Source organism: Hydra vulgaris, chromosome 02 (assembly GCF_038396675.1).
Source record: "Hydra vulgaris chromosome 02, alternate assembly HydraT2T_AEP".
In the NCBI taxonomy this organism is placed as follows: domain Eukaryota; kingdom Metazoa; phylum Cnidaria; class Hydrozoa; order Anthoathecata; family Hydridae; genus Hydra; species Hydra vulgaris.
This window is the reverse complement of record NC_088921.1, coordinates 24,913,865-24,933,573: the sequence shown is the minus strand read 5'-3', so window position 1 is coordinate 24,933,573 and position 19,709 is coordinate 24,913,865. Positions and strand designations below refer to the sequence as shown.

The 19,709-nt window shown below is 28.5% G+C and overlaps 1 protein-coding gene and 1 long non-coding RNA gene across 2 annotated transcripts; both read right to left on the bottom strand.

The window, feature by feature from the left end:
* Positions 1-2,110: 2,110 nt before the first annotated feature.
* Positions 2,111-5,171, bottom strand: LOC136075951 (uncharacterized). The gene is made up of 4 exons (XM_065789401.1): positions 3,682-5,171; positions 3,429-3,560; positions 3,145-3,343; positions 2,111-3,040 (listed from the first exon to the last, which is right to left on the bottom strand). The coding sequence occupies exons 1-4, from the start codon at positions 5,160-5,162 to the stop codon at positions 2,111-2,113; spliced, it is 2,742 nt and encodes a 913-aa protein (XP_065645473.1). The 5' UTR covers positions 5,163-5,171.
* A 7,202-nt stretch (positions 5,172-12,373) lies between these two features.
* LOC136076454 (uncharacterized) lies at positions 12,374-13,309 on the bottom strand. The gene is made up of 3 exons (XR_010636283.1): positions 13,170-13,309; positions 12,663-12,761; positions 12,374-12,512 (listed from the first exon to the last, which is right to left on the bottom strand). It is a non-coding gene; the product is annotated as an uncharacterized LOC136076454 (long non-coding RNA).
* Between the last annotated feature and the right edge of the window lie 6,400 nt (positions 13,310-19,709).

The window sequence follows — 19,709 nt, the reverse complement described above, 5'->3', positions numbered from 1 at the left end:
CTTTTGTATCAAACTTGAAGAAAAAGTATAACTCAAAGTTCCAGTTTATTGATTAATTAAATTATCCATAGGCAGTCCTGCCTAAAGATTGTAGATTGTGGATGCAGTGAGGTGGCAATTTTAACATAACAACCCTTTTTTCTTTTGCAAGATCAATTGTCTTAATAGAAAGATTTTACCCGTGATTGTCCAAATAAAATAAGACCGGTTGTTGATCGCTGAATTTTGTTGAGGTTGTTAATTTATTTGAGACTTCAGAGCTCGAAATAAGTGCTTGCGAATTGCAATATCTGGAAATGTCTTTAAGTTTTTAGCTTTTAAAAACCCTTAAAACTCTGTTTTGATCACTGAACTCAATAGCTGTTATTCTATAACAAATATTGAAATTGATCTTGTATTATAATAAATAATTTTGTTATAAACTATATATATATATAAATTTAGTTTAACATTACCCAAAGTACTGCTTATATATTTGGAATTTTTGAAAAATAAAGTCAAAATATGCAAATTTAAAAAAAATGTATTTTTAAGGAATAAAGTTTTTTTTTTTTCGGCGTTTGATTTTTTTATATTGAATTCTGTATTATTCAAACAACCTTCAAATGAATACAGTTTATAATCCTCATTGTTTCTTTGTAATGTTAAAATTTTGAAAAGTTAACAAACCACGTGATTTAGAAACTTTACACTCAAGTCGTTTTGCAGCTTAACAGTTCATAAAATTACTTTATTTACTTAAATTAACAGAAGTTTGCAAAACATCCCTTTGGGCCAATTGATGCGTTAATAAGACTGCGTATAAAAAAACATGAAAGTTCTTTGAAAATACACTTTATCTGTTATTTTAATTTCCCTTGACACAATTAAAGAGTAAATAGTAGACATGACAAAGTTTCTATAGAAAACCGCGTCTGCAACGTTTTAATACTCAATAAATATATAAACAACGTTAATACGTTTTTAGAAGTCTTAAACACGCCTTATAATTTCTTGTTGCATACTGTGGACTGCATTGACCGCCAGGTTTATTTTAAGTATATAATTAGAATTTTCAATTATGTTATTAGTAAAAACATACTTTTTAAATCTCCTTACTGTTTTAAAATAAGTTAAGGTCGCCAAGTTGCAAGTTTAAATTTTCATGTTGTTTTGAATTTGGCAATATATGTATATATATATATATATATATATATATATATATATATATATATATATATATATATATATATATATATATATATATATATATATATATATATATATATATATATATATATATATATACATATATATATGTATATATATATATATATATATATATATATATATATATATATATATATATATATATATATATATATATATATATATATATATATATATATATATACATATATATATTAGGTACTTTGATAAAAAATTCAATATAATAATACAATTACAAAACTTATGCTGTTACATAGAGCTTAATGAGAGCTATCCAATGACGCCTAATTTGCCTGTCTATGTTAACTATGACGGAAGTTATGATTTTTTTTCCGCGTGTAAAAGTGGTAATTTCTGCTATAGAAAATTAAGAAAAATCGTGACCAATATTTTGCGTTACTGGGACTAAAAACTGCATAAGTAAAAAACCGACTGAGATAATGTAATAAAATTAAAAACAGTGATTCATCATTATTAGATCTTTAATTTATTAAATTTTTTATGGATCAAATAGCTTATTTTCATCTTATCAGATACAAAAAACAAAGTGGAGTGGGGGTGAATTTTGACGAGGATGCAATTTAAAAATTAATAGTTCACAAACTAAGTGCAAAAAAGACTTACTTTTCTAAGGTATATGACTCATTACATTAACTTTATGTTTAAGGTACAAATTACTAGTCTGCTGAAAGGAGGCTCATATAAATATTAATTATCAATATAATATTGAAAATCTTTTAAAATGGAGTAAAATTGACAACAACATAAAGTTAAACACAATTATTCATAAAAAATGATACGTTCAAAAGAACAAAAAAATTAAAATGCATAACTAAAATAAAATACTTTTGTAAACATTTGTCTAATATTTAAATACCGGCAACTAAATGTAGAACCTGAATCAATAGAAAACTAAATCACCAAGAGCAACGTCAGCCAAGAGGCTATCTACTGGTATTTTAAAGTCTTCTGCATCATGTTCTTCTTCATCCTTTTTCCAATATGCAATTATAAAACTAACAACTTTTCCAGTAACAGGTGGTAACTTCATAACTATTCTTCCCTTATAAGCTACTTCATTCCCCTCCTCATTCCATAAATGTACAACTCTAGCTCCTTCAATTTTAACTGGATCCTCATTTAACATTTCTAATACTTTGACTCTTTGGTATTCTAAGAGTGAAAAGAAAATGGAATTATGTACAATATCTAAACTATTTTCTAAAATAAGTTTTTTTATATCTCTAGCTAATCTATTTCTCTGTTCCATTTCTCTTTTCTGACCTTTTTCTTTTAACCGTAACTTTGCTAACTCTTCTCCTCTCAACCTTCTCTCTTTACTTTGTTTTCTTGAAACTGCCCCCCTAGATATACAAAATTTAACTATTTTTTCTTGCTCTTTTTTTGTATTATTACACAGCCAGTCCAGAGATTTGTTCACCTTCACCTTTGTCTTGCCATCTAAAAATGAAATTTCAGCATTAGGCGCCCTGCAAGTAAAAAAGTCTATCATGCCAAGGGTTTTCTCAGCCCAAATATTATTAATAGGGGCACTAACTGCCTTATCTTGCATGAACTGGCTCGGTGTAGAGAGTTCACCAGTCAAGTACCTTGACAGCTGCCTTTTTAAAACTGTCACTGTAGCATTAGCTATTATTTTTAAAATAGAAAGCAATTGCTCCAAATACTTCCCTTCAATAATGCGTAATGTAACCAATGTCTCATCAGAAATCAGTGGGCGACCAAATGCATCTAACTGTGACGACAATAGAAATTCCGGCTCATTACAAAGTATTTCCACAACCTTAATTGCAGATTTGAGATACTCAGCCTAAAAAGAAGTTACTTTTTATTAGAAGTTATTTTTTTAGATCATAAATTAATACATGCATTAAATGTTTAAGTTACATTGTAAGAATAAAAAAAATTGCATACCAATTCAAAATAGTTTCTTTGTTTTTCCTCTGCATAAAAAAGGGCCATCCAAGGTCCAGTTAAGAATTTGCCCCAGAGTCCAAGGGCTTGTAGATAGATCATTATCTCCTCATTCTTGAAATCTCTTAGTAGAGATGTCCTCAGTAAAGTCGTGTTGTTGCAGTACTTCTCCAGATAGTTGACTAGTATTTGTCTGTGCCTAAAAACAGAATAAAACAAATTATGCATTTGCTATTGGAAAATCAAATGCATGGACTAGATAGTTGAATACCAATTGTCAGTACCTGTATACAATGCCAGCTGAACAAAACAGTATGTGCAATCGGTTGCCAACATACCTTGGAAAAGTACTGCAAGATAATCCACTTTGCTTGAGAAAGGATTTAAAACCATGCGGATCTCCTTTGGCCTTGTATCTGAAATACAATAATGCAGATTTAAAATATAGCAAGCAATTAAACTCTGATTTTATAAAAAAAGTAACAATATGCAGTTTGTTTACTTTATTTGGATCAAATACATAATTCAAACATTGACCTTAACTTTGAAATGCTGTACAAAAGATTTGCAGCTCTGCAATCTGACCCATAAGTGGTACTGGGAATTGTATCATTCAGCTTTTGAAGTGCTTTTCTGGTCTCACTGGCTATTCCATCAAGTGGATGCAGATGACAGTTTAACTCTAACAGCTCTTTTTCAAGTATGCTGTTTAGTTTCACAACTGCTGCATGGTTAACCGAGGCCCTGTCTGTCAACGTTGACATTATTTTGCCCATTAGTTTTTTTCTTACATCAGCAATCTCTAATTTATAATATGCTGCATATGTGTTGGCTAAATCCTCAATGGTATCAGTAATGTGTTTTACATAGTCCTCTGCCTTGCCTCCTGGTAATTCAGTGATGCTGGCTGTAAGGATTTGTTGCTTAGTAGCAAAATGAATTTGATTTATGTGAATGCCCTTAATTGTTGTTGCATCAAATGCTAATGTCACAACATCAGCATTTATTATTGTTTCTGCCACTTGTAGCAGAGCAATTACTCCCATTTCTCTGGACATCTGCGCAATCGTTGACAGATTGGGGAGATCTTGAGGCTTCAAATTCACGTTACCAAGACTTGCACATGACATGATCACTTTAGGTATGGCATCTACAGGCACGTTGCTTTCAAGACAATGGTAAACAACCAGACGCAATGAGGCATTGAAACTTTTCTTTTCTTTTGTAAAAATTGAACCCTTTTCAATTAGATTGATGTCGCAGTTTAGCTGGTCTATGGTAATATCACTTTCTTTCAATGCTAAGTCTTGAACTCTAAGTTTTTTTTCTAAATCTAAAATAGTAAATTCTAATGTCAGGATCTTCTTCTTACAACTTTTATTTTCTTTAACCAAACTTTTGCATTTGAGGTTCAACTTTTTCAAGGATTTTGTTAAAGATATAACATCAGCTTCATATTTTTGGGCCTTCAACTGATATTTTGAGATCCGGCGTGAGGTTCTTTTAATTAGTTGGTTTACTCTCTTAACTTGAAAAGTCTTACTGATTGTTGTTTTCTCTTTTTTTACTGTTTTAATCACTGTCCTAAGCTTTTTGTTTTGAGTAAGTAAGGCTTTATTATAAAGTTTCCTTTTTTCACAGGAATGACATTCTCTGTTAATCCTTGTCTTTAATAGAGACACAGAAGGAGGTGTCTTTGGCTGAACAGGGAGAAGTGATGCCCTGGCTAGCGGAAACTTGAAGTCTTCACTTAAAAAAACAACTATCCTATCCCAGCTATAATGTATGTGTCTTTTAAAAAACTGGATTTTTTCGTTAACTCTCAGAATTGATAGTGTTAATGATGAAACTTTACATTCACTTTTACTAAATTGCTGAATTAAATATTTAGCTGTTTCTGTAGCATTTCTGTTCTGTTTTAAAAAAACATTGTACACAAAACCATTTGAAAGTATTTTATACTTGTGGGAACCAAGAAGATCTTCAAAGTCTTTTGCCTTTTTAATTATTTTCTCCATGTCACAAAAACAAGTTATAGTAAAAAACTGAAATAAAAAAAAAGGGATTTATAAATTTAATAATTAACAAGGCAACGTAATAAAAACAAAGAAAAACTACTAAGTATTAATTTTTAAATAAATCTTATTTATCGTAGATTAGCAACTAATCTACGATAAATAAAACATAGCTATTTCAATTATATTATTATTGATTTATTAATTATTATGCCATTTAAACTATGCACAATTTACTACACTTTATAACCATTATAACTAAGTACAAAAAATGTCAAATTTTATGAAATTAGAATTCAACCATATTTAAAAAAAATAACAATAGTAGTTTAAGAAACTTGTGTTGAAACTTGTATTTATTCTAAATTGGATTGTGCAACACCACAAATGCCCATTATCCGTATTAATAACCGGTTACTTGTGGGTAAGTTCGTTGGGAAGCATTTATTTTTAAAATTGGGTAATTTATTTACATAAAAAATACACAAAAGTAAATTAGATACATACATCCTTATGCAAATTTAATAAAAAAATGACTATCTAGCACAAAAAGCAAAAAATTTCGAAAATAAAAACTTACCTTGTTTTGAAATCAAATTTTTCACTAACAACACACTGGATGAAGGATTTCCAAGTTATTTTTAAAAAGATTAAGTATTCAATGTTGAAATACAAACAAGCCTATTTTAAAATCTAGAGAATTTAAAGAGCAGTCTGGTTTTAAAAAAACACACTATCCAGAGATGACTAAAAATCGGGTTTATCTAAGTATATGAAAAACCAAGTGCAATTTCCGACAAAAGTTACGGCCGATATTAAAGTACCTATCTAAATAATATATATATATATATATATATATATATATATATATATATATATATATATATATATATATATATATATATATACGTTTATATTTGAAAAACTTTTGCAACTTAAAATTCAAAAATAAACAACTTTATAGTTCAATAGGTGGGCCGCAAGCGGGAGCGATCGCACTTTATTTATGACCACGTAAATTATATTTAGTTGCGACAACCTGGCCACGGTTGTTTAAATGATTCAAGAGCCTTTAAATTTTTTTTTTAAATGTTTTTACGAAACTTTTTGACACGCAAAACCAATTAAAATTGTAAATTATCTTTTGTAATGTAATGATTTTAGACGGTGGAGAAAATAGAACTAGCCTCACCATATACTGATCCAATATTTTGTTAATCTGTAAGCAAATTTGTGCGGTACATCTTTTGTATTCACATACATATAACTACTGTTACAAGCAACAACTTTTTAGTTTATAATATAGCATAAATAAATTGCGATACATTTAATGAAACCGTAAATTGCGTAATACTTGTTATTTGCTGTAACAAATAGAATTAGTCTCATCGATAATTTATTTGAGTTTAATTGTATATTTTGATCTGTTGATACGCGTTTGTGACATTGTTTTTTATTATTATTTAAGTTATACAGTGAATGTAAAATCAGTGCTCATATAGTTTTTAACATTTAGTTTTTGATACCTTAATTTGAAATGCGACGCGGTAAGCGTTTAACAAATGAAGAATTAGCAGTAATCAGAGCATACAAAGATACAGGCTTATCTAATCGGGAAATTGTAAAGAAAATTAAAAGATCCACAAAAGTGGTTAATAGTTACTTCAAAATTGGCGTTAGTTTTGGAGCTTATAACGGAAGTGGTGGCAAACGTAAAATTGATAATCGTACTAAACGTTATTGTTCGTCGTGCTGCTGCTCAGCAAATGACTGCATCTCAAATTCGTGCTCATTTACAATTACGTGTAATTGTTCAACGTGTGAAACAAATCTTACATGAAGATCCAAACGCAGTTTGGAAAAAGCGTAAACCAAAACCAAAACTTACTGTTCGTTTTAAAGAAATTACAATTTGCAAAAGAACACATGTTTTAGCAGGAAGTATGGCATCAAGTTCTCTTTAGTGATGAGAAAAAGGACAATCTAGATGGTCCTGATGGCTATCAATATTACTGGAATGATCTAAAAAGAGAAAGAAACTCGGATGAATCGTAACTTTGGTGGAACTATTATAGTTTGGGGGGCTTTTTCCTTTGTAGGAAAACTTTGACCGGCATGGATTTCAACAAAAATAAATTCATAGGGCTAAATAAATATATACAGGGATTGACATATTAGATTAGTAGACTTATTAGACTTATTTGATGTTATTAGATTGACTTATTGGTGAAAAAATGATAGATGAAAGTTTCACTTTTTAACAAGACAATGCTGCTATCCATAATTTAAAGCTTACGAAAGCTTGTTTTAGAGAAAAAAAATATTAACGTAATGGAATGGCCGCATGCAGTCCAGATCTTAACACAATTGAAAATCTCTGGGGAATACTTTCAAGAAAGGTTTATGAAAATGATAAGCAATTTTAATCCACATTGGAGCTTAAACATACCAATTTATAAACTTTTTAATTGTAGTAGAAGAATATAAGAAATAAAGTAGATTAAGTAATTCTTTCACTGCCATTTCTCTGTAATTAGAACGAAAAATAAACGTTAGGCTATATTCTCCGCAGTATTAGCAAAGCGCTTTTAAACTAAGCAATAATTTACTTTTATTAATCGTTTATAAAAAGAAAATTTTTATTTAATTTTGTAAATTTTATATATATGCATATATATATATATATATATATATATATATATATATATATATATATATATAATAAAATCGTTAACATTTAAATAATACAACTATACAATAAGAACAAAGTAACAGATAATGCAGCTGTATAGATATTTAATTTTATAAAAAAGAACGTGAAGACTCGTAGAAGACCGTCAGGTCTTGCCATAGAGAACCGCTCGTATTTTACAATCTCAATAAATTAATGTTTGTTTTTCCGAAATTAGTTTGATAAAAAGGTTGCCTAACTAAATAGTAATTTCTTAAATTGTATTTATTTTTATATTTCAAGGTATATTATTTATGGAAAGAAACTGAGGAATTTATTTTACATTTGTACATAAAATAAAGAGTATTAAAAACATTGAGCTGATATATATTAAAAATTTTCATTTCACGTTAAAGAAGCCTAGCATGAGTAAATCTGTCTTTAAAATTAATTAGACGAGCTACATGCTTCTGCTGATGATAAAGAGGTTTCAGTTTACTTTTATAGGCCTTACACCAAGCAATATTTGCATAGTTTAATTGATAATTGATAAAAGAAATATGTAATTGTGATAAACTTTGTTTATTTAAAGCATTTCTAGCCTTATACATTACTCCTATACTTATAGCAACTTTGTTGTACAAAAAATTAGTGAGGTAATTCCAGCTTCAAGGCTTTCATCAACATGGACACATAAAAAGTTAGTATTTATTTCTATTTTTGTTTTGGATTTTGTCTATGAAAAGGGCAAGTTGGGAGGCAGTAGTTTCTATTTAGAAGTCGGATGAACGAGTGACCATTTCGTTTTATCCTCATTCAGTGAAAATTTATTCAATTTAAACCATTCGCTAATTTTTGCTAATTCAATAATCACACTTTGAAACAATATGAGAATACTTTTATGCGATAAAAAGATATTAGTGTCTCCAGCAAACGCGGCAGTCATTAAACTCGACGCTTTAAGGATCATTGATGGAGATTAAAAAACGAAGTACTCCGAGTATAGAGCCCTGGGAAGCTCCACAGGTTTTTAATAAAATAGTTGCTCTAGTTTCATTATTACAAACAAACTGTTTACGGTTGTTTTAATAACTTTTAATAATCGTTAAAACATTCCCTCTAATTCAATAGTATTCCACTTTTTTTAAGGAGAATTCGATGATCAATTGTGTCAAACGCTTTTGATAAATCTCTGAAAATTCCCAACGTATATTGGGACTTTTTAAAAGTTTCAGCTCTACTGCGAGTAATTTGGAGTATTGTGTGTTCTGCTTTTTTTTTTTTTTGAACCCGTATTGATTGATATATTATTTAAGGAATGGTGATTATAAATAACGTTATATAAAATTCTTTCTAAAACTTTAGAAAAAGCAGAAAGAATAGAAATCGGGCAATAATTTGTGACATTGGTTAGATCGCCTATCTTAAAAATTGGAGTGACTTTGGCTATTTTTAAATTATCTGGAAATACCCCTTGTTTTATAGAACAATGAAAAACTTTTAATAGTACATCTTTTAAGGGTTCATATAAGTCGATGACAAGATTAATTAATTCCATCGTGACCAATGGATTTATGTATTTGGTTCATAAGATGTTAAGGTTGACGATATCGGAAAATCATAAGCATTTATTTTGTTAATGACGAAAGAAATATTTTTATCAAATTTGGGCTATTTGGTATAAAATATTTATTTAATTCATCATATATCACAGTTGGATCAAAGGAAAAGTTATCAATATATTTTAAAGTTTGGTTTCTAATAACTTGTATGCAATTCTAAACCATTAAATTGCAATATAAGTGCTGTAAGTAGACTGCAATGTCGAATTATGAACAATACTAGTTTTAAATTATTTACATGAGTAGACATGTTGCGCTAACTTTTTCATAAAGTTAAATATAAAGATACGTATAAGAGACACGTTTATAAATAATAAGTACACTGTAAAACTTTACCGTGAAATTCACGGTATTATACCGTGACCCATAAACGCCAGTACTATACCGTGATTTCACGGTACAGAAACGGGAAACATTTACGGTAGAATACCGTGAATTTATATTTGAATTACCGTTTTCTACCGTGATTATCTATTCCGTTTCTGTACCGTAAAATAACGGTATAGCACAGGAGTTTATGAGTAACGGTATAATACCATGAATTTCTACAACACCTTCGGATTGCGCACTTTAGCGAAAATTGTTTTACAAAAATCTCAGGTTTATCCCTATTTATTATATAAAGCAGCAATAGTAACATCGTATTGAACGAGTAAGATCAAAACAATAATGACAAAGTTTATCTAACAGTGTGTCTATTTATTAGTCAATAAAATATATTCAGGTGTATACAATCTATCAAACATAAAATCTAAAATAAAATAAAATAACGATAGATAAATATATGTATTTACACAATCTATCAAATATATATATATATATATATATATATATATATATATATATATATATATATACATATATATATATATATACATATATATATATATATATATATATATATATATATATATACATATATATGTATATATATATATATATATATATATATATATATATATATATATATATATATATATATATATATATATATATATATATATATATATATATATTATAAGGTTGTGTTAGTATTTTTATAATTAATATATTTTACCAAAATACAGCCATGAAATTTAACTTTAAATGAAGCAAACTAATTCCTGCATTGTTTTAATACAATTTTATTCACTGTCGTCGCCTTTTTCGTGCATCAGGATTTCGATCCCTTTTCAGGATTGATTCCAAAAAAAACATTAAAAATAATGAAACAGAACTTATAAATTTTAATTTAATATATTTTATATATTTATATTATTTTATCTTGAAAAGATAAAATAATGTGAATATAAAATTATATGATTTTTGTATTGAAATTAAACTTGCTAAACAACATTATTTTCGAGTCCTTATTAAACGTCCCCCACCGTTTATTAATTTTTGGACATTTTCCCCACCTACCCTAATCTCAAATTAAGGAGGGTGGGAAATAGTTTATATTTCAAAACTAAGAAAGAGTGAGAGAGTTTTATTCGGACCTTAAAGTAATTAAGCATAATAATCTTACCTTAACAAAAGCCTTAAAACTTGGGAAAATATATTTAAACCAAGTCAAGACAGATGAAGTTGCTGTAACTGCTCCAAGCAATAGAGAAGCAGCCTTTCCCCAACCCCCATTTATAAAATTTGAGGAAAAATTCCTACTACCATTTTATTACCCTCCCCCCCCCCCCTGTTTATAAGATCTGGACTAAAATTCTCACCGTTTATTCCCACCCTCCCTTGTATTCGAGACTCAAGAGAACACAAAATATTAAACAAAATTAAAACAAATATTAAACATTATATGTATTAAATATTATTAAAATAAAAATCACATACAAATTAGAAAAATACATAACTAAAATTTTAATAATTATCGCTGGCGAAATTCTAAGGTTGTTGATACTTTATTAGGATAAGGAATGTTGAATACGTAGCAAGCAGTGAACAAACAACAAAATGCTTTCATAAACTTTGTAATGTTTTTTGCTATAACAATACCGTCTTCAACCAGAGTAAACCTTTTTGCTGTCAGCAACGCATCTCCTTAATATAATGGATGCACAAAATAAAAGAATTTTCTTAAAACAGTAAAAAAAAAACCATCTTAAAGTAAACTTGTAAACTATTATATATATATATATATATATATATATATATATATATATATATATATATATATATATATATATATATATATATATATATTACATAAATGTAATATCAAAGCCACTAGCTTAATTTTATGCAATTAATTTATGACACACACACACACATCTATATGGAATATGGTTGTGTGTTATAAATCTCTTGGCATTTACTAAATGTGATATCAATAACGTTATGAAAAATTATAAACAAATCCACTGTTTATGCATACATCCATCAACATAAAAAGACTGCAACTTTTCATCAAAAAGAATGACCAATACAGTCATTAAGCCAGGACCACAGGAAGATCAGAAGCAGTTGCAATTTTTGCCTTATCCATTGATTGCATAGCTTTTTTTTAGGTGTTCATTTGTAGATCTACAACTGAATAAAAGGGCTGCTAATTTTTGGTCAGCTAATGAAGTTGTTAATTTTTCAGTGATTTTTAACCCACCTATCAACACATCAAAGTGATTCAGTAATCCGCTCACCTAAACATATAATTTAGTTATTACATTTATTCAATAATATCAGAAGTTTTACAAGTTATACAAGTATGAGTAACCTGTGCGAATAAAATAAAATTGTTAACAAAACACTTCAGTAATTAATTTGATGTAAGTATATGGAGCTGAGATAGATAAAACAGCATCAAGAATTACCATAAACAGCTCTGGAAACTGTTGCATCAATTCTGGTAGCAGTATTCTTTAATATTATTAAATAAAACTTTGCTGCAATCTGTACAACCTTTCAGCTGCAGTAGACTGTGAGCTTAGTAGTCCTTCACATTCCCAATTAAGACATCTATAACTGTCTCGCTTTGTTCACCTGTTTCTAGTTTTTCAATTGTTTTCTTTTCTATTAATTCCCATGGTACATTAAATGACATGCACCAATCATAAGGTCTGAAATAATTCGATGTCGCTACAATTCAATTTAATGAAAATGAAATACAACTTAATTTGTAATTTGTAATAATCATTTCAGTTCAAGATTACATTTAACATTTATTATAAAATTAACTTTCATAAAATGAAAATATGGAAAGTGATTGTAAATATGTAAGCTACTTACCAGAAGATTTTCTTTCTGCTGCTATAGTTTCAGTAGAAGGAATGAGTACACATGGTGATGACAAAGTCATCAATGCTGATATCAATATTTTCGAATTAGCTGTAATGAAGCAGTCACAATAATCACTAATGATTTAAATATAATAATAATTTAATAATTATAAAAATTATTTATTCTAAACTTGGCATGAATCAGGAATTTATACATCAATGAAATGAAATACATAACAAAAAAATTATGACAGAATCATTGAACGAAATAACTTATTTTTCTTCAATTTTAAAATATTTACTTCCCTTTTAAAATTATAAAAAAAACTCCTTAATAATTACAATGTCAATAAAAGAAAGAAAGCCATCATACAACCATGTATACTAAGTAATATTTACATAATTATATTTTTACTTAGTATAGTTGTGTAATAGTAGGATATTACAAATTATATAACATATTATTTTATAAAGACTAAACTTGATACAATTTTAAAAAGAAATTTTGACCACCTACCTATGTTATTTGATAACAATGATTGAATTAGTTTTCATTTTTGTATTGGCTTTAGTCCAAACAAGTTTTCTAATGTAACCAAATGAAGATCTGCTTTAATCTCCACTCCAACGTCCAGCTCTAAACCCATGCTAGTTGCTCTAATAAAGTTGCATTTATAAAGGGATGGATTCTAATGATTCTGGCTTTAATAAATTCTATTACCTACACAAATAAGCAACACTGCCACAACAATGATTTATTCTTCAATAATTAATCTTCAATGATTTAATCTATATATATATATACATATATATATATATATATATATATATATATATATATATATATATATATATATATATATATATATATATATATATATATATACATATATATATATATATATATATATATATATATATATATATATATATATATATATATATATATATATATATATAAATATATATATATATATACATATAATTTTAGGTGCTCTAAGAAGGTTCTTATGGTCTTATCACAGAGCACCGCCACATGGAGAATAAAATTTAATAGATTGGCATATATATTGCATATATTAATATAAGCTGTACGATCATAGCTTAAATTTATCAGGGTTAATAACAGTCAGTTTAAAAAAAAGAAGTGATTTTGTAATTTCAGATTTTTTAACTTTATTGTTATCATAACTATTTTTGAAGGTTTCAATGAAAATAATAGTTGAAATTTTACACATAATATTTTGAAATTATATATTTTTATATCAAATTTTAAATATACATTTAAAATTTAACAACAGTTAAACAAAAATTATTATAATCTTTATAGTATTATAATTCAATTATTATTTAGATGTTAAAAGGTTTGTACTGAACATGAAACTGCATGTTTAAGTGAAATCATCTTTCGATACTGGTACATGTAGGCTGGTAAAGGCAGATTATGCAAGGCAGTGCAAGGCAAAGAATTTTATCTGTATAACCAAAGATTTCATATAAACCAAGTTCATGGACAAACTCAGTCCTTTGAATTGTGGCAATAACCCGAGGGATACTACAGCTTGGATCTATAAAAAGAACTAATATTTTTCCGAAAATTGGAAACTCAAAAACATTTGAAAATTCACACAATAAAAAGAGATTTTTCTTGTAGTGTGTGCCACGCAAAAACAGCGTGCATTGAAACATCATGCTGAAACTAACCACATGTATTTAATATTACCCTGTTTATTAAAGAATTGAAAATTTTTCTCTTAAACGGAAAGGAATCAACTGAAAAATATTCCTGGGTTGCAATGCTTCAACTGTTGTATGCTTGCAGCAATTGATGGGTATTAGTCAAAGTTTTGCATAGGTGTTAATAATTATGATAATTTCGAGCACATCGTCTCGAAATTATCATAATTATAAACACCTATTCAAAAATTCTTTAACAATTATTAACACTCTATCTTGACAAATTCTTTAACAATATCATCCATAACATTGATAGGAAGATTTTACATTGTAGAAGATAGAGTATGTAACAAATATTCAGTACTGTAGTTATTAGCAACTTCAAGCTCATCAGCAATGCTCTGAATGCATGATACTAGTAAAATGTGTTTGAATTTCAAAAAAAACATAACTTGGCATTGCACATGATCTTCCAATTTAATAATTTTACTTTTTTTAAAACATTCTGTAGCACACAACTCAAGGGGACTAAAATTTTCTAAAATTATTTCATGATCTTCATTATTATTACTCCCTGGGAAATCTGGAACGAACGTTAAATAGAATGATTTTATATAACGTGCATCCCAATTTTTGTGTTTTCTTGTCCAGTGAAATGCTAATGAACTTTAATTATTGAAAGTTTTATTGCATTTTATAAATAGACACATAATTTTATCATGTAAGTCACTATGAATTTTTAGATGAATAAAAAATTGAATTAATCCCTTATATACTTGTTTGCTTAACGTAATAGCACATATAAAAGATATATCACTGTCTTTAAATTTTGACAGAGCAAGCGTACTAACTGTTTGATTATAATGAACAGTTCTTGCATGTCTTTTGAAAGAAGAGTAGCTTTTAAAATTTCTTTTGCAATTGTTGATACAAGGAAAACAAATATTTGCATCATGACAGTGGTTAATTAGTAATATAAGCTAATAATGATTTTTCTCATAAACCACATACATGACACTTTAACTCTAAATTTTTATAACAATTTTCACATGGAGTTAATTGTGCATAATTGACTTTAGAATAAACAGATAAACTACTTTTTGTACTAAACACATTGGTACTATCAATGTCAATCACTTCAATGTTTATAGATGTTAACTCAAAGCGAACTTCCTTAGCACCGGTTAAAGATCTACTTTACTGTTTTAAAAAAATATAAAAATCTGAAGGAAACAAAAATTTTATGACCACCGCAGTACCTTCACTGATCAAAAAACCATGGCAGTCTCTACTATGTGAATCAAAAAGTAAAACAAAATTATCATGTTTGTATATTGCCACAAAACTATCTTTTATACATAAAAGACATGTTGAGGACAGCTTAAATGCATCATCTAAAGCGTGTTCAATTGATTTGGTACTGAATAAGTTGATATCATTTTCTAATTGCACTAACACATTAACAATTTCTATGTCAGAAATCTTGAGTAATTTTTTTTTTCCACAACAAATTACATGCTCAGGCAAATCACTCGGCAATAAATAATCTGTTTCTATTCCATTATCTCGAATACACAGGTAATAACTGTCTCCTTGCTTCAAAATATTTTTCAAATCAATACTTTTTATACCATAATATATTTTTATTTTACTCAATGTATACCACAGAAACATAACTGAATTTGTTAAACATTGTTTTCCTCGTCAAAACTCTGAAAAACTAACAACACCTTGATGTGGAACTGCGGAAACACAAATTATTTTTAGATAATTATGTCCATATTGGTCCAATAAAAACAGAAGGTAATGACATTTTATGATTAATACATCTTTACAAAAATCTAACACTAATCATTTTATTTCACTTTATAAAGTAAAAACAAAGCTTAGCCACAGACAGTTAGTAACTGACAAAAACGTGATAACCTACAAATATTCACTGTAAATTTGACACAATATATAATATAATTGGTACTTGTAATAAAGAAATAAAAATGATATTAGAATACTAATATTATATTAGTAAAAAATAACAACAGAAAAAGACAAAAACAATAACACAAAAAATAATACAAAACAATTATATAGAACAATATCAATATTATCAGTAACAAGGACATCAAGAATAGCAAAAAAATGCAAAAATTTTGAGATATAAAGGATAAGGTCAAAATGACGCAAAAATTAATTATAGAGATCAATATGACAACAAAAACTTTACTTATTGTTTTTATCATGGATAAATTCTTTAACTTTTTTGATGAATAGAGCTCTACTTTTTTTTTTTGATATGTTGTCTTGATTTTAGAGGGAAGATGATTTTATGATTTAATTGATTAATATTTAATGGAACTAATGCCATACTCAAGTGTTTCCTTTAATAAAATTCAATATTAACAATATTATAAATATTAATAGCTGTAGCAACACGTTGAAAATAGTTGATTGCACAAAAGTTCTTTCATTAAATTTAGAAATTAGAATTAAAAAAAAATAATAAATTACAAAACACATTTTAAGAGAATAAAAATCATAATAGAATAAAATCAAAAGAGAATAAAAAATTAGTTTTTAAATAACTAAAGTAATAACATCGAAATGTAATCATAATTTAATTACAGTGTTATGTTATCACGTGATTGACATGCTAGCATATGAAATACTGAAAAAATATGTAAAAAAAAAGTTAACAAATTTAAATCTTTATTTTTCGTATAGTGCTATTTTTTGTATAGTGGAAGATCACGGTGATACCGTGATACTACAATAGCGGTATAATGCCGTTAAAGTTACGATATAATGCCGTGAAAACGCTTTGGCGGTACTATACCGTTAAAACGTCGGTAAAATACCGTAAATTTCACGGTAAAGTTTTACAGTGTATATAAAGATACACGTATATAAAAAGAAATTTTTTATTTCATTTTTAAATTATATAAAGTAATATAAATAAGTATTATTAGTAACTATAATAAATAGTTATTTAAATAATTATAGACTAATTATTCTTCTTCAAATGTAAATTTTTAAAAAATGATTTTATAAAAATAAAACTTTTAATAACAACTGCGTTTCCAACAAAATTTAAATAATAATAATTATCAAAGTGAATAAAACTAATAATTAAATAATCACACAAGAAATTACAGGCGACTGAACATAAACATATATATATACGTAATAAATTACGAGTGGATGAACACCGCGCCAAAGGGTCGAACAAAACAGAAACATACGTTTATATAATGTGACATACGGTAAAACAGCACCGCGTAAGCAGTCCCTACAGAACAAAAACATGCAAAAATATAAAAATGCCTAATCACTTAATACATCTTTTATGTTGTGGGCTTTAATGCCTGCAGAATCACTGACACTAAAGCCAAGCCATTCAGAGTGGTGAGCATCAAAGAATTAAATTCTTTCATTTTTTGATGCTCACCACTCTGAATGGTTTGGCTCTAGTATCAGTGATTCTGCAGGCATTAAAGCCCACAACTTTTACTTTTCTCAATCCCTAACTCAAATAGTCAACTTTCCAACTCGCTTACCAGACAATTCGAATCATTTACCTTCTGTACTTGATATATGTCTTGTTTCTGATCCTAGTCAGTGCTCAGTTTCTCCACATTCACCCTTAGGTGCGTCTGATTACTGTTTGATCTCTCTAAAATTGATATCTCATTCTTCTTCATCACCTGAATCCCCCTATTATCGAACCACTTACAACTACAGTAAAGCTAACTGGGATTCTTTCCGTGATTTTCTTCTTGATGTCTCTTTGGTAGAAATCTTTTGTCTTCCTGTCGACAAATGTGCTTCTTACATAACTTTGTGGATTCAGGCTGGCATAGAATCTTTTGTTCCCTCTCGACGACTCCAGGTCAAGCACACTCTCCTCCATGGTTTTCCTCACACTGTGCTACTGCAATTGCCCATCGAAACCGTTACTTCCATATTTATCAGCAAAACAATTCTCCAGAAAACAAACGTCTGTTTATAACTGCTAGAAACAATTGTAAAAAGTTTTGCCTAACGCCGAAACCCACTTTTCTCAAGTCATAAATTCTCGTATCTCATCTCAAAAATTAGGTGACTCGTGACTTCTGGAGAATTTTTAATAATATCAATAATAAGGGCAAATCTTAATTCCACCTCTCTTCTATGGCTCAGACTTTGTCATCTCACCTAAAGACAAAGATGAATTATTTGTTAAAAACTTTTCATCAATATCATCTCTTGAATCCATTAGTTGCGTTCTACTTGATATTGCCAACAAACAGGTTCGGCCATTGCTTGACATTTGTATCACTCCAGCTTCTGTATCTAAAGTGATTTCCTGGCTAGACTCTTCTACAGCTTGTGGCCCGTACAACATACCTGTTATTGTATGCAGTAGTGTTCTCCGAAGCTGTAGTCTATACTCTCGAAGCTGTTCAACAAGTGCTTATCAGAGTCTTGTTTTCCAGCCTGCTGGAAAGCGGCATCTGTTATTCCTATTTTCAAAAAATCTAGAGAGCGATCTGATTCGTCTAATTACCGTCCCATAAGTCTTCTTTCTATCATAAGCAAGGTTTTTGAATCTCTAATTAACAAACACTAAATTTCTCATCTTGAATCTGATAACTTACTTTCTTACCATCAATATGGGTTTTGATCTTCTCGTTCTACAGCTGATTTACTAACAGTAATAACTGATAGATTTTATTGTGCATTAGATAAAGGTGGAGAGGTTAAAGCCATCGCTCTTGACATTTCAAAAGCTTTTGATAAAGTTTGGCATGCTGGTCTTCTCCATAAGCTTTTTTCTTATGGTGTATCCGGCAACATCTTTAAGATTATTAAATCCTTCCCTTCCAATCGTAGTATAAAAGTTGTCCTCGATGGACAGCACTCTTCTTCTTATTCTGTAACTTCAGGGGTTCCTCAAGGTTCTATCATTGGCCCTATACTCTCCTTAATTTACATTAACGATCTTCCAGATATTCTCACATCTAAGGAGGAATTGTTTACGGATGATACTACCATTTATTCTTGTCGTGATAAGAAACCAACACCGTCTGATTGCTTGGAGGGGGCATTTGAGCTTGAAAATGATTTCGCTTCTGCTACAGCATGGGGCTCACAGTGGCTAGTGAACTTCAATACAGATAAAACTCAATTTTTTTCAGCCAATTGTTATCGCAATAATTTAGATTTTCCTATATTAATGAACGGTGATGTATTCGATGAGTCATCTACTCTTCACCTTCTAGGATTAACTCTTACTTCTAATCTTTCTTGGAAACCATATATTAAATCAGTTGCAAAGTTAGCATATTCTAAGGTTGCATCTCTTTATCGAGCTCAACAGTTTCTTACTTCCGATTCTATTCTCTAT